The 15278-nt window shown below is 44.9% G+C and overlaps 1 protein-coding gene across 1 annotated transcript; it reads right to left on the bottom strand.

The window, feature by feature from the left end:
* Positions 1 to 3280: 3280 nt before the first annotated feature.
* Positions 3281 to 15277, bottom strand: YWHAH (tyrosine 3-monooxygenase/tryptophan 5-monooxygenase activation protein eta). The gene is made up of 2 exons (XM_058531867.1): positions 15007 to 15277; positions 3281 to 4741 (listed from the first exon to the last, which is right to left on the bottom strand). The coding sequence occupies exons 1-2, from the start codon at positions 15091 to 15093 to the stop codon at positions 4088 to 4090; spliced, it is 741 nt and encodes a 246-aa protein (XP_058387850.1). The 5' UTR covers positions 15094 to 15277; the 3' UTR covers positions 3281 to 4087.
* Between the last annotated feature and the right edge of the window lies 1 nt (position 15278).

Here is a 15278-nt window from a genome sequence, read left to right as displayed (position 1 = left end):
TTTTGCTTGGCACCATAGGGGCCTATGGTCCAGTGGAGGTGGAGGAGAGAGAGATGTGCACGTAGCTTAGAATAATAATGCCAAGACTGACCTAAAGTCACCCAGTGGTAGGCTTCCAGCCAGATCAGAGGTTTCATAAGAGATGGCATTTCATTAGGCCTTGAAAGAAAAATTTGATTTTGGTAGGATGTCAGACTGGAGAAGAAAGGATAGTGACCAGAGGGCTCCTTTTTCCCAGATGGGGATCAAAAAACCCATGGTAGGAAAGAGCCTTGAAGTAGGACCGCCCCAGTTTTTATCTCAGCTTTACCTCTTACTAGCTATATACCTCATCCCACCTGATACCTGATTTCCTCATGTTAAAAAGATTATCATTCCTACCTTCCACGGTGGCTGTAAAGATTCAGAGGCCAGGGCCGGCCCCGTGGCTTAGCGGTTAAGTGCGCGCGCTCTGCTACTGGCAGCCCGGGTTTGGATCCCGGGCGCGCACCGACACACCGCTTCTCTGGCCATCCTGAGGCCGAGTTCCACGTACAGCAACTAGAAGGATGTGCGACTATGACATACAACTATCTACTGGGCTTTGGGGAAAAAAAAAGAGGAGGAAGATTGGCAAGAGATGTTAGCTCAGAGCCGGTCTTCCTCAGCAAAAAGAGGAGGATTAGCACGGATATTAGCTCAGGGCTGATCTTCCTCACAAAAAAAAAAAAAAAAAAAAGATTCAGAGGCCAGGCACACAAAGTGGCCAGAACACAGTAGATATTTGACATTGTTGTTTTCATCAACATAATGACTGGGTTTTATAATGGAAGATGTTCTGCTAAGTCCCACAGAGTTGTGAATCAGTTTGTTCTTGCCTGGTAGGTGAAGGGTCTCCTAAGAGCTGAGGACCCTGTTAGTCTCTGAATGGGAGGCAGCCTCCAAGGTGTATGGAGGAGGCTGCGGAGGACCTGAGAGAACGCAGCCTAGTTTATTTTACAGAGCCAAGACACATCCTGGGCTCCCCAATCCCAAGTGATTTAAGATGGCCAAGTATTTACCCAACAATAGCTCCATTGTGAAGAATTCTACCCCTCCTCCTCAACTCAAACAAATGGACTTTTGAGAAGGGTTTGAGGAGTTAATGAAAATCTGAAACAATAGCACCAGATTTATAAAGTCTAACATCCCTTTCCAAATATAATTCCTTCAACCCTAAGTGACAACATTAAAAGCACTAGAAAGTGTCTCCAGAATGGAATGCGTCACATCCATTTTTTCATCTCAAGCCCAAGAGCGTGGCACGGTGAAAAGAAGCACAAACGAAGATTTAGGGGATCTGAATGCTAGTCTAAGTTCTGTCACTAATTTTGCAGTGTGACTCGGAAAGACATTTCATTTCTCTGGACTTGAGCTTCTCCTGCAGTTAACACTGAGGGGACCCCACCATATAAACTTGTCTTGACAAGTTTTAAAACATACAAGTGTGCAGAACTGGAAGGAAATCTTTGAGAATAGAAGCCTTCCAGGTTTATGCCACATGTAATTAATTTGTAGGTCCTCTCAAAGAACCCCATTTATCACTAGGAGGCTAACGGTAATTATGTGTCCCTACTTGCCCACACCCCATTCCCAGACCAGAGGATGCCTTACACACTGAGTACTTTGAGTTGAATTAAAACTTATATTTCAAATCTTACACTTAAAAAACGAGGGTCCTGAGCCTCAAAAGTTTGTGTGGCTTGTCAAGGCTGCCTGGAACCTTGGCAGCATGGCAGTGCTAGAGCCCACCAGAGGGCAGCTGGAGATCTGAATCCGAAGTCTTGGGCGGAGGCCATCCTCTGTGGCTCACCAGCTGTGTGAACTCCAGTGTAAACCTCTGCACCTCAGCTTCCTCATCCCTAAGCTGGTGACAAAACCTTGCACAAGATGGTCGTAAAACGAAAATGTGAGTGATTTTCCTAAAGCCCTTCCAGTGAAGGACATTTCAAATGTAAGAACAGTTTTAACGTCTACATATGTTTATCAAAGCCAAGTGTCTTGGCCACATAAAGTTTGTAGCTTTAAAATACCTGACCTACTAACTGAAGTGAAACTCAACAACCATTTTAGCTAACAATAAGATCAACTTGAAACAGGCTTCCTAAGGAGTATTTATTAACATGTGGGCTATACCTCTACTCCAGAATGAGAAAATAGGTTAAACTTTCCACACTTGAAAGTTCTGTGCTCCACCACAATGTGAGCTCAAGGACAGAAATTGGGTCACGGCCATTTTCACCAGTTTGGTGTCAAGCTTTAGTCAAGAATAAGATGTTTAAGACCTTTGTGCAACTGAACCAATCTACTTAACAAGCATGTTTGGTCCTCGGAACCACAGTGGAAGTAACAAAAATTGTGAGGGGCTGGAGCCCACATCACCTGAGGAAGAGTCCAGTTGGTGATACTGAGCCTTAAGTGGTGGAAGCAAACGGGAAGAGTGCTTAAAGGCTTCGGGCTTTTCCTTTTTTAGACTCAGACGGAGGTTTTTCTATTTTGAAGAATACTCAAAGCAGGGTTGGCCCAGTGGCGCAGTGGTTAAGTTCACACACTCCACCTTGGTGGCCAGGGGTTTGCAGATTCGGATGCCGGGCGTGGACCTACGCACCACTCATCAAGCCATGCTGTGGCAGTGACCCACATACAAAATAGAGGAAGATGGGCACAGACGTTAGCTCAGGGCTAATTGTCCTCAAAAAGAGGAAGATTGGCAACAGATGTTAGCTTAGGGCCAATCTTCCTCACCAAAAAGAAAAACAACCTCAAAGCTTCCTTACTAATAATCACTAAGGATTTCAGGGATCCAGGTTACGCCCCTAATTATCATTTTATTACATCTAATACAGAAAGAATATTAAGAAAACTTGAGGACATGTATAAGCTCAGTATGTACCTTGAGTGTTAAATATCAACCAACATTCCAGTAGGGTGGGTCGAGGAACACCCTTCCAAGTTAAACACAGCCCTGACCTTTCACAGAGGTGCTGTACTGCGGAAGACAGCATTTTGATCTGCTCAGCTCCCATACAAGCTACCAGTTATCAGGAAGAGTGAATCAGAAAGGCTATATTAGCTGGGTTCACAGAAACATGAAATTCATGAGTCTTGTGTATTGCAAAATGTGTAATGGAATCAGAGGACAGGAAAACATACTGTGCCAAAAATGCTTCCGTGTTTGAGAGACTCAAACCAGGATTCAAAGTAGTGACCTGTTCAATAGCTTCTTGAAAGGGGAAAAAAATCAAGACCATACACACAGAGATAACATCCCCAAAGCAGCATTTATTTACCCATTGAATTCCAAAACATTTAATTTAGAAGTCTGGCATTTCATAATCACCCATCTTGATTGACATGGGCTGACACACATGGTGCTGTCAGGATACACAAGGACAATAGCCAAAAAGTTACAAAAAATAAATCCATGATTCTTAAACAATTGCAACCAAAAAAAAAAAAGTTACAGGTATCAAAACTTTAGATGCATTGCATTGAAAAGGTCTGTGTACGTCATAATTTAAAGAGGCAAAACAAGGCGCTACTGAAACCTCACATTAAAGTTTATTATAAAGCTGATGGAAAGGAGCAAGTGGTCTCTTTGTATCAGCTTCCCTTAACAGTTTCCCATTAGCTGAAGAAAGAGGTGGGAGGGGTGAATTCACTTTTGCATGCACAAGATGTACTGCTTAACAAAACACTATCAGCTTGTTTTAAATGGATCATTTAAATATCAATTGTAGCCTGTGTTGGCTAATTCTCCTTTCTAAACCCCATTGCTTTCGCTTAGATTTCACATAGATCAACAGGCATCATAATAACATGCCTCATTCAGAACGCACTTGTCTGCACATTCGAAAAGGGAGCTCCTGTGGGCTCAAAGCAACCATCAATCCAGCAATGCCCATGAAGATTTATCTGAAACTGCTTCCCAAGGGGCAGGAGAGCAGATCTGAGTAGCTGTGCTGCCAATACAGATAGGTTTAGCACTAGATATTTAGTGATTGTGGCAAGGAAGAATTGGTGATGATGGGGGTGGTGGGTGAAGGAAGGGCCGGGACCCGAAGCCTCTTCAGTTGCCTTCTCCTGCTTCTTCATCCTGCTGGTCGCTCGTCCAGAGGGTGAGGTTGTCTCGCAGCAACTGCATGATGAGCGTGGAGTCCTTATAGGAATCCTCGTTTAGTGTGTCCAGCTCAGCTATGGCATCATCAAAGGCTTGTTTGGCTAGGAGGCAGGCCTGCTCGGGTGCATTCTGGATCTCGTAGTAGAACACGGAGAAGTTGAGGGCCAGGCCCAGACGGATGGGGTGCGTCGGCTGCATGTGCTCCTTGCTGATTTCAAAGGCTTCTTTGTAGGCGGCCTCAGAAGCTTCCACCACACTGTTTTTCTTCTCCCCAGAAGCTACCTCTGCCAAGTAGCGGTAGTAATCGCCTTTCATTTTCAGGTAAAATACCTTGCTCTCATACTGGAAATCATTGCAGTTCTTGATGAGGAACTTGTCAAGCAGAGCCAGGACATCATTGCACACTGTTTCCAGCTCCTTCTCAATCTTCTCTCGGTACGCTTTAACTTTCTCCAATTTCTTTTCATTTCCATCAGCCATGGTTTTCTGCTCAATGCTGCTGATGACCCTCCAAGAAGATCGTCTGGCACCAACCACATTCTTGTAGGCCACAGAGAGGAGGTTTCGATCTTCATTGGAGAGAGGTTCATTGAGCTCCGTCACCTGCAAAATCCCAAAAAGATAAACACTGAGACAGATCCAAGTCTGAAAATCTTAGAAAGAAACCTTTCCTTCAACATAATCAACAATCTTTCTCAAAAACAGGATTATGGACAAGCCACGCTGGTGAAAAATCAATCACAGGCGGGTCTTATCTGAAGGGAGATGGTAGTCTAATAAAAGAGATAAATACTTGAAACTCAAAATAGGAAGTGATAAGGGCCTTGACAAATCCATAATTCAGGCCTTATAAGCTTTTGGTCAAGGTATGGGGAGAAGGATAATAATCATGGAAAGGTTGTGACGTGGTGGTACATAATGATGGGTGAAAAAGCCCTGAGGTCCAGCTATTCTGCAGAAGATACTCTCACCAATAAAATCATACAGTTCCTTTGTCAAATGTTCAAAGACTACAGACTGGAAGTCTGTTCCAGATTCTACTTCCAGCCTTATATTCTATAAAGAACTGATCACACCTCCCTCAAATACATACTAATAGATAAGAGCTTCACAGATGAGATCAAATGCCACACAGATCTACTGGCCAGAGCTTTACCCTTGTGGCTCCACATGGAAGCCCACTGGTATACCCAGCCGTCCCTCAAGCCAAAATGGAGGCATTAGTGACAGTGAAGTGTTCCCAGCCTCTGCATAGCTACTTAGCAGCAAGCTTTACTCCAACCTACCTGACAGGAAACCTTGACTGGCTATCAAGGAGAGAAGCACCATTTCAGTGGAAATGTTACACTTCACAAGTTGTAACTTCCTAGTTCTCCATGATGCCAACTCCAAGTGAGCCAGCTATGTAGTTAATAAAAAGAGCACTGGCTTTGGCTGTTGTTAAATTGTGTCCCCAAAAAGATATGTTGAAGTCCTAACTCCTGGTACCTGTGAATGTGACCTCATTTGGAAATGAGGCCTCTGCAGATGTAATCAAGTTAAGATGAAGTCACACTGCAGCAGGGTGGGCCCTAAATCCCGTGACTGTTGTCCTTACAAGGAAAGGGAGATTTGGAGACACACAAACACATAGGGAGAATGTCCCGCCATGTGATGACAGAGGCAGAGACTGGAGTGTGGTGTGATGTGTCTACAAGCCAAGGAATGCCAAGGATCACCAGGAGCCACCAGAGGCTAGGAGACAGGCAAGGGAAGATTTTTTCGCTAGAGCCTTCAGAAGGAGCACAGCCCTGCCAACATCTTCATCTCAGACTTCTCGCCTTCCAAACTGTGATAAAATAAATTTCTGTTGTTTTAAGCCACCCAGTTTGTGGTACTTCGTTTGGCAGCCCTAGGAAACTAACACAGACTTGGAATCAGAAAACTTTGGTCGGGCCCCGGCAAGCCACTAACTTGCTCAATTGACCTATATCTTCTATAAAGTAGGGAGATTCCTTAATTATATGACCTACTGGTAAAGGTCTTTAATTTAAAAAAAGAAAGAAAGAAAAGCACTTAGGAAACTTGACACTCAACAAAAAGGTATTACTTAAATCAAACCACAAGGACAGAACCTCCTCCAATGGAGGGAAAAGCCAAGTTCAGTGGAAAAAGTTATTAACAGCATATTAAAATAGACATGTTAACATGGATTGAGAAGACTGAATAGTGAAGAATCAGAAATTTTAAAAACACAAAAAATGATAGATTTGAAAAATTAGTAGTTTAAGAACATAAGCAACAAATGTAATTATTATAGATAAAATTAGAAAACTTGTGTCAAGTTCTTTTTTTTTTTTTTTTGTGAGGAAGATCCGCCCTGAGCTAACATCCATGCCAATCCTCCTCTTTTTGCTGAGGAAGACTGGCTCTGAGCTAACATCTATTGCCAATCCTCCTCCTTTTTCTTCCCCAAAGCCCCAGTAGACAGCTGTATGTCATAGTTGCACATCCTTCTAGTTGCTGTATGTGGGACGCGGCCTCAGCATGGCCGGACAAGCAGGGCGTCGGTGCGTGCCTGGGATCCGAACCCGGGCCACCAGTAGTGGAGCGCGCACACTTAACCGCTAAGCCACGGGGCCGGCCCTGTGTCAAGTTCTTAAAAAGTAAGCAATTGTCTACGCCACCACCCCAACAAACCCGGGACAAAATAAAAATACCAGCTCCCTCTTCTAACTCCCCATTTCCCTGTCCCCAGCCCCCCTACACTCTTGCTGCAAATCCTCAGCCCAGGATTGTCTCTCCTCCTTTGCCTACTCAATCAAATCACTCCACTTCTTTCTTCAGTGTTGTCTTTGGCTACAAGCTGGCCCCTGCCCATTCCCCAGGAGGTCTGCCTGCAATCCAGGTTCATTCCTCCTCATAGATTTGAGTCCTCTCCATTCCTCTGTCTGTGATCTGTCCCGGTCCTCAGCAATCTTCTTCTCTCTACTAATCCAAAATCCGGGCTCCCTTCAAGACTTGTAACCCCACTGGTTTTCTCCTACAGTGAGTGCCTTTAAACACTCACATACATTCATTTATTGGAATTATAAAGAGACTTTGTAGATATTTGTTTGATAATTTGGTCTTTTAAGGAATCAACTCTTATAAATCAAGATTCCATCTCAAATATTCTGACAAATCTCAGAATGCTTGAATCTTCTAGAATGACTCACTTTTCTAGGGTAATAGTCAATAAAACAAAACTTGAGGCAAGAACAGAATTTGGAGCGCTCCTTAGATAATGCGATAATTTATTACCGCTCCTTGCAGTAATAAATCTGACTAAGGCCACTTGACATTAAAATGCAAATAATATCCGTAAGGAGTCACTATATACTCCATCCTGTGACTAACAAAGCTGAGCAACAGTCAGAATGTTTCAAAGATACACCAGGTAACTCCCCAGAGTTTATCATTAAAACTGAGTGAGGGGCCGGCCCCGGGGCTTAGCGGTTAAGTGTGCGCGCTCCGCTGCTGGCGGTCCAGGTTCGGATCCCGGGCGCGCACCGACGCACCGCTTCTCCGGCCACGCTGAGGCCGTGTCCCACATACAGCAACTAGAAGGATGTGCAGCTATGACGTACAACTATCTACTGGGCTTTGGGGCGGGGCGGAACTGAGTGAGTACCTGAGTGAGTGAAATACATTTATGTACCACAGAGGATGTTTATAACAGGTGCAGTATCATTACTAAAAAAAACCTAAGACATCTGGAGTTTTGCCTGAGCTGGCTGTGTGACTTTGAACTAATCACAACCTTTCTGGGCATCAAAAGCAAAATAAGGGGGATCAATTCCAATGATCTCCAAGTATTTCTTCAACTCCAAAATTCTATGATTCCATTTTTCCTGAGCAACAATAAAAGGTGTGGTAAGGCATGAGGTTGATACTATTAACATAAAAGAAATTTGGGTGTACCTATGGGCTTCAGGAATTCATGTAGCATATCCCTTCTCCATCGAGAACAAATTGCCAAAAAAGGCTACTGGGCAATATTTATAAAGACATCTCCACAAGAAAAATCATTTACTAGGAGTATTAGTGTTTATGTAACAATCATCTGGTTGCCTGCCAGTCTGAATGAATCACTACCAGCATCAGCTGAGGGTGACTAACATAACTAAGCAAGCATTGTTCTTAGAACCCCAGCCACGGCCTAACTAGGAAATAGCTGGATACATTTAAATATAGTATTTTTTTTTAATACTCCTGGGTTACAACTCAGTTAACAAACGGAAATTTATGGAAGGAAGATAGTTTTATTACTTGATTGGATAACTAAAGAAAACTGGGAGTTTTCCCCAGATTGGAAAATTATAGACCAAAGTGAAATCATATGGCCCACTGAAACAAAAAAGAATTACAGCCAGTCTTGATTAGTGATACTTATTGAGCATAACCTTCCTTGATGTTAGCTAGCACCAGTTCCCAACACTTCAAATTCCAAAATACTGGAGCCAGGAGATGTAAAGAAAAGTCTGGACATACACTAAGAGAAGTAGACACTGGGAGGCAATGTAGTGTAATGGAAAGGAAAACAATACATTACTAGCCCAATCACGCTAATACTAAACCAGTGAGATGGTCGTAAGCCGATTCTATGGAGAGCTTTACTGCATCTCTACAATCATCTGTTTCCAAATAGTTTCTAATTAGGAACATGTGGCAAAGGCAAGACACAGCATTTTCAAGGTAGAAGAGACCTACATGATGGTTCACAACCTTCCTTCTCCTCCAACGTCAGTTTCAACACTCTCAGTTCCACCACACATCAGCTGCCCTCACAGTGCAGCCACTCCAGACAGTAAGTCTTCACGTGGCTACACCATCTCTAAGGGGCTCCCCCACCTCTGCTCACAGCCTCTCTGCCTTCTTACTCTCCTGCCCACCTCCCTACCCCATTTAATCCTACTTACACTCTTCCTGAAACTCTTAAATCGATGGACCCTTCCCATTTATAACGGTTCTCCTCTCCATTTCCTTTAAGGACTGGACTCCCTGCCAGCCATCCTACAGATGTCCTTACCACACGGCCTTTGGCTGGACCAACTCCCAACTCCGGGGCACCCATTCTCTCTGCTTCAAACATCACACAGCATTACTAAGAGTCATGAATAACTCAGTCTGCTACTAATTCATTTATCTTCCTATGACACCACTGGCTTACTTAAAAATCCCTAAAAGCCTCCCCCCACAAACTCACAAGGCAATAAACTACGTGTTTGTGAGTAAAAATAGATCTACTGCCAAAAATAGCACAGGGACTATTTTGGGGGAAAGTTCTTAATCTGGGCAACGTCCAAGCTCAAAAGTAATACTGAGCAAACAAAAAATGCCACCCCTAAGCTGCCAGGCCACGCTGCTAAAGTTAGGGTTAATGTTACTTCTCCCGAACAGCACTCCCATCCTTCATAGCTACACGCACACACGCTACCGTCCCATCTTTTATAGTTACCCACACCCATACGCTACCAACAAGCTTGCTTTTGATATAAGAGTTTATAACAGAAGAAAATGATTCTCAAGAACAATCAGGTAAATATAACCACATCATAAAATCTTTAAGCTTCTTTGGCAGAATCCTGTAAATGTTTAAAAGAAAAAGTGAACTACAGGGATGAAAGCTTTCTTGGCTGACTCTTTGCCAAGTTAATGCCCTAAAATAAGGATCCTGCCTGGTCCCAAGCTGGCAAAGCACCCACCATCGGTCACCACTTGCCCAGGCCTGGAAACACCACTCCCTGCCCTCACTAGGGCGAGGCTGCAGTTCTGTAAAAGCCACAAGAGAGGCTAAACTTCATGCTCCGAGCAGATGAGTTCAGGTAATTAATATCCACTCTAAGCTCAGCATTAGCCAAATAAAACAGCTACCTTCGCATCGTTAAGAGACTGCCTTTGTCTTGCTCTTGACATAACTGAACATTTTTGTAGGCACTGGCAGTGACTAAATGCAACTCTATCTGAATGACATTACTGCATGCTACTGTCCCTGGAGGCACCAGGACTAAAGGCTTCAGAAGCTGTGCCAGGTCCTGATCGCAGGGAAGTGCCAACACCCACCACCAAAGAGGGGAATGCAGCAAGGAGTGGGAGGAGCTCTAAACCGTGGGGCAGAAAACAGGCAGCCTCAACTTGGGCACTATGAGGAATTTTATCAACAACCTAGAGACTGAAATTTGGGGGCCCACAGGCTTTTGAAATATGCTAAATGAAATATGGAGAAACAACTGGAGCCAAGGATATGAAACAATTTCTTAAAATACCACGAGTGTAATTTAACAGAGTCCTGCACTTCTTAATTCATAGCAGAAACTCAACTTCAGTTAATACTTTGCTTCTTAAGCGAAAAAAAACTCCTGGTCTTCGGGAAAACAAGCAAAATCCAGACGTGCGAGTTTGCCTTTCATGCTTCTCTGCTCTAGCTAACATCCACAAGTGTTACATTCTGTTTTTAATCTAACTTGGCAAAAATGACATACATCTAATAGATGAAATTATTTTTTCAGTAAGTCCACTTGTGTAAAGCACTTAGAATTTCATCACCAATGATGACAATGGCTAAACGTATACTAGAAATATTATCCCTTAGCCTCATAGGGCATGATCATACAGTAGTTAAAGCGAGAGCTCTAAATTCAAGAGTTCAAATCCTGGCTTTACAACTTGACCGTGAGGAAATGAATCTCTTTAAATCTCATTTGTAAAATGGAGTCAATAACAGTATCCATTCAGAGTTGTAATACAGATTGTACTGTAATGAGTACAATCTTGTAATGAGAATGTACACGTGGAATAATAGCTACCATTTACTGAGTGCCCAATAAGTAAAATGATAAATTCCATTAAACTTGATGAACTGTAACATGGAAAAAACATCTGCGGTACCCACTCACAAACCATACTTCTGGAAAGCTTCAGTCTACTGCTAATTTAAAATTCCAGACAAAGTTTCTCGGATTTTTGGTTTCTTTAAGGAAATAGCAATGTCCTTGACTGTGGGAGCTCTTCTAGGGATAATACAGGAACCCCAAACCCACATGGGAGCCACAACTCCCACTTCAGTAGCAGTTCCCACTATGTGAACTGTTCACCATCTGAAGTACCTTTTAATTCAGACTATTGCCAGAAAAATCCCGAGCCTTCTTCCTTCCTCAGCCAATACGACAAAGCAATAATTACATTTCAGTTAGTGGGAAACAGGGTTCCTTAGTTTACATACATTTCAAACTGTCATACCAATATACTTTAAGATTTCACACTAACCACAATTCTGGTACACTGCAAAATCATCCTTAGTTTTAATATTTGCAGCATGGGTCACGTCTCAACCCAGGCCACTCGGCCGTGCTCTCCTTTTACACACCACCTGCTCATTTCCCCATTTCCCATAATCGCACAGCTGCTGGAGTAAGAGCCTTTTGCCACTGTTTGGGCCAAGTGCCTCTTCCTCACCAACGCCTGTTTCTTCAAGCTGCAGCTTTGTTTCCTGCACTTCAGGTTTCTACAGATATTCACGTCCTTCAGCAGTATTTCTCCCTGTCCTTTGTCATTGACTGTGTATCAGTGTTAAAACACACCATGCTATCCCAAGTAATTTTTACGTTTCTATAATTTCACAATCACCATCCGTGTTTTAATACAGAATAGATGACTTAGGGCAACAAGAGATATGACCGAATCATGTCTATGCGTGAACATTCACTGGACATCTATCTGGTTATTTACCCTCTTTCCTTAAATCACTCAGTCTTATGCACTAACGTTTTTATCCCACGTTATAGATTTATTTCATAGTTTTCATAAGATGGTATTATACCCATTTTACAGAGGTTATGAATTGAAATTGGTCATTCCAAGCCTGGCCTAAAAAGGACTTGGGTTCTAGAACCTTTCACAATGTTTCTTCCCACCATTACACTCTATGTAAGCTGCTAGGTATGAGATGAGGAGAGCTGGAAGACACTCCTTTACTTCACTTCAGAAACATCTCTTGCCACTTCAAATTATGGGGTGAGGCGCAGAACTCCAGTTCTCAACTGATGTGGGCAACACTCTTGTGGACCAATACGCATGATTTTTCTTAAAGCTTACCGACACCATCTCCTCCAGGTGACGCTGGTAGCTAAGGAACATCAATCATTACAGGCAGGCAATACTATTAGGTGACCGTTTAAATTATGGAGGAAACAGAAAATGAGTTAGAAGAATGAAGGCTGAAATCCCTCTTGATAGTAACACCAACATTACTAGTTTTGCACTTCAAGTCAAGAGATGTGAGTTTCAAGGTCACAGAGCAGTGGCATCAGAGCATCCCCTCACTCAGGTGCGCTGCTCCATCATCCCTAGACCAGTCTACTTACCTGCCATGAAGAAAACCCACATAAACCCAGAGGGTTACTAAATTCTGCCTTTTTTCAAAAGATCTACTTAAGGCCTATATTAATAAAGTGAGGATTGAGTTTTCCCAATAACATTAGGAATTTAACAAACAAACATCCACTTAACAGGTAAAACATAAGAAACTTATCCACTGACCCCTGCCGAGTCCTTTCCAATAAATATATTCCATTAATTTAGATAACAAAAATAATTTTTAATAGAAGAAACAGGCATATTGACAAAAAAAGTGCTTATTTTTCAATAGGAGTTACCTTGAGGGAATGGTTTATCACAATTCTGAGATGACATAACTAGAGCTTAGATTGAATTTTCAATGCTGGATGGCTTATCCAACCCATCAATCATTTCAGATACAGATATTACATATTCCCCACACATGGAAGGGTCCATCAGTTTGCAAAATGCTACCTTAAGTGTCAGAGAAAATCTGTGGGCACAAGTAGCTAGCTGCAGGAAAGCATTTGTCAAGCCTGCTTATTAAGTCCAGAAAGCCAGTTTTTTCCCCTTCCCAAACTATATATCATTTTGGTTACATCGCCCCATTCTTTCCTTACTTCCCATTTCTAGTTGCCTCAGGTTTCCTATAGCTCCTGAACGTTACCTTCTCGTCATTTTCCCTCAACCTCAATTCACCTTTCTGCAAGCTCCATCCCTTCTTTATTCCCCAAAGGGCTCCTAACACTGCAGCCTTCAACCACTCACAGGGTGAATGAGGGCCTCACTAAAATGTCGAGAGAGAGGCTTCAGGCTGCATAATCCCAGTACCACACAGTTACTGGGGAGAAGAGGCTCACTTAAATGTGACTCGCTGTGTGGACAGAAGCGGCTTTATCCCAGAGAAAATTAAGCTCAGGGCCCCTTCCAAGGAAATGCATTCACACAGCCAGCCCTCCTCCTGTAAAATTTGCAAAACTAATATATTTTACATTCATTTTCCTAAAGAGGACCTCAGAATTATATAGCCTCCAGGTCCCAAACCAAGTTTGGGTGAAAAGCCGGTTTGGGTGAAAAGCTCCTATTTAAGCCAGGACAGCATGCCAGAGCTCAAATCAGGATCACCAGTGAATCAACAAATGGGCCATGATAATGGCAGAGGTGGTTCCCAAACACACCTAGTTCAATAGGTAACAAGGACACCACAGAAAGCTCTTGAAGTATCTTTCTTTCCTGGATAATCCTAAATAGTGACTTCAACAACATATTTCATATGACATTAATATCAAAAGCCTTAAAAGGCGCTTTTCAAAGGAGGCTGAAATTTTAGGGACCCTCTGGATTTGCAGTATTTTCTCTAAGAAATCCCCTCACAAGGCCAGCAAAAGGGCAAATGAGCTATAACCCAGGGCAGTAATTCTCGAACTTAAACCCGCTAAGACTTGCCCCGAGAGCTGCTGGTTAAAGTGCAGATTTCTGAGTCCCACCCTCAGCGTTTCAGAATCTTTAGGGCTAAGGTGGAGCCCAGGCGGATCCTCCCCGTTCTCAGGAGGTTGTACACTGGACGAACACGGCAGGTTGGTAGCCGCAGTTGTAGCTCTACCACTGTGTGACCTTGGCGCAGAGAGAAGCAATAATGTTCATTTAGAGAAAACGTAAAACAATGTGAAGATACAGGGACAGTGTAAGGATAACCGGAACTCGAAGTCTCAGAAACGCAGGTGGTGTCTAATCCACGGTATTTGCTAGGGTGTGGCTGGGCACGACTCCTTCACCGGAAATCAAGCTGCAGCATCGATCTATGAGGGTATCGGGAATGCAAAGGCACACAGGCTCGGCTCATTTTAAGCTCCAGGCAGACGGGCGCAGCATCGAACCTGGGAGTAGGGCCCCACGCCCGCCGCCCTCCCTCCGGGGCCCACGCCTAGACTGCAGGAGGGGGTCTTCGCACACAAAGCCAGACCCCGGGCGTGGGAAGATGGAACGAGAACGATTCCGGCGAGCAGAGCCAAACAGATCGGAATGACACAGACTTCAGGTGGTGGCAGGGAAAACCAGGAGAGACAGGGCGCCACTCTAGGTGATTCTTTATTACAAGTTGGGGTATAGAGGAAAGTGAGAGGGGGGTGAGCCCCCAAGTCTGGTAGAACGGTCGAGAAGGAGGAATGTGGCTCCCTCACGTTTCCTTGGGCATCCTCCTCCCCTTCCCAGGGCTCCGAGCTAGGAGGCGGCGACCCCCGCCCGCCCGCAGGGGTCACCATCGCGCACCGGTCCCGCGGGGCTGCATCTGCGACTCTGAGCGGCTGCCTCCCCGGAGACCCCACCCCGGCCCGGCCGCAGGAAATGGCGGGGCGCCCGGCGGGCGCGGGAAGCGCGGGCTGCCGGCGGGGAGCCGCGCCCAGCAGGGTCGTGGGGTCGCCCCGGGCCCGGAGGGAGACGCCGCCCAGCCGCCCATCCCTCCCCTCCGCCGGGCCCCTCCGGCCGACCGCCCGGGCTCCCGGCGCGCTCACCGCCTTCATGGCGGAGGCCATGTCGTCGTAGCGCTCTGCCTGCTCGGCCAGCCGCGCCCGCTGCAGCAGCTGCTCCCGGTCCCCCATTGTCGCTCCTGGCTCGGCCTCGCCTCGCGCCCCGCACCGCTCGCTCGCTCGCCCGCCGGTCCGCTCCCCGCTCTCCGCAGAGGCCGCCGCCGCGCACGCGCACTGGCTCGCCGGCCGGCCGGAGGCTGCAGGCTGCAGGCAGCACCGCCACTCACGCCCTCTCGCTGGCTCGCCCCGCGCGCTGT

The sequence above is a fragment of the Diceros bicornis genome, chromosome 35, assembly GCF_020826845.1.
Source record: "Diceros bicornis minor isolate mBicDic1 chromosome 35, mDicBic1.mat.cur, whole genome shotgun sequence".
Taxonomy (NCBI): domain Eukaryota; kingdom Metazoa; phylum Chordata; class Mammalia; order Perissodactyla; family Rhinocerotidae; genus Diceros; species Diceros bicornis.
The sequence above is the reverse complement of the archived record's forward strand: the minus strand, read 5'-3'. Positions and strand labels throughout refer to the sequence as shown.

Bases quoted from the DNA above. Each gene is read 5' to 3' on its own strand.
- YWHAH (XM_058531867.1), bottom strand. From the start codon at position 15,093: ATGGGGGACCGGGAGCAGCTGCTGCAGCGGGCGCGGCTGGCCGAGCAG. The intron at 4,742-15,006 runs GTGAGCGCGCCG...GGGATTTTGCAG, and splicing joins TGGCCTCCGCCATGAAGGCG to GTGACGGAGCTCAATGAACC.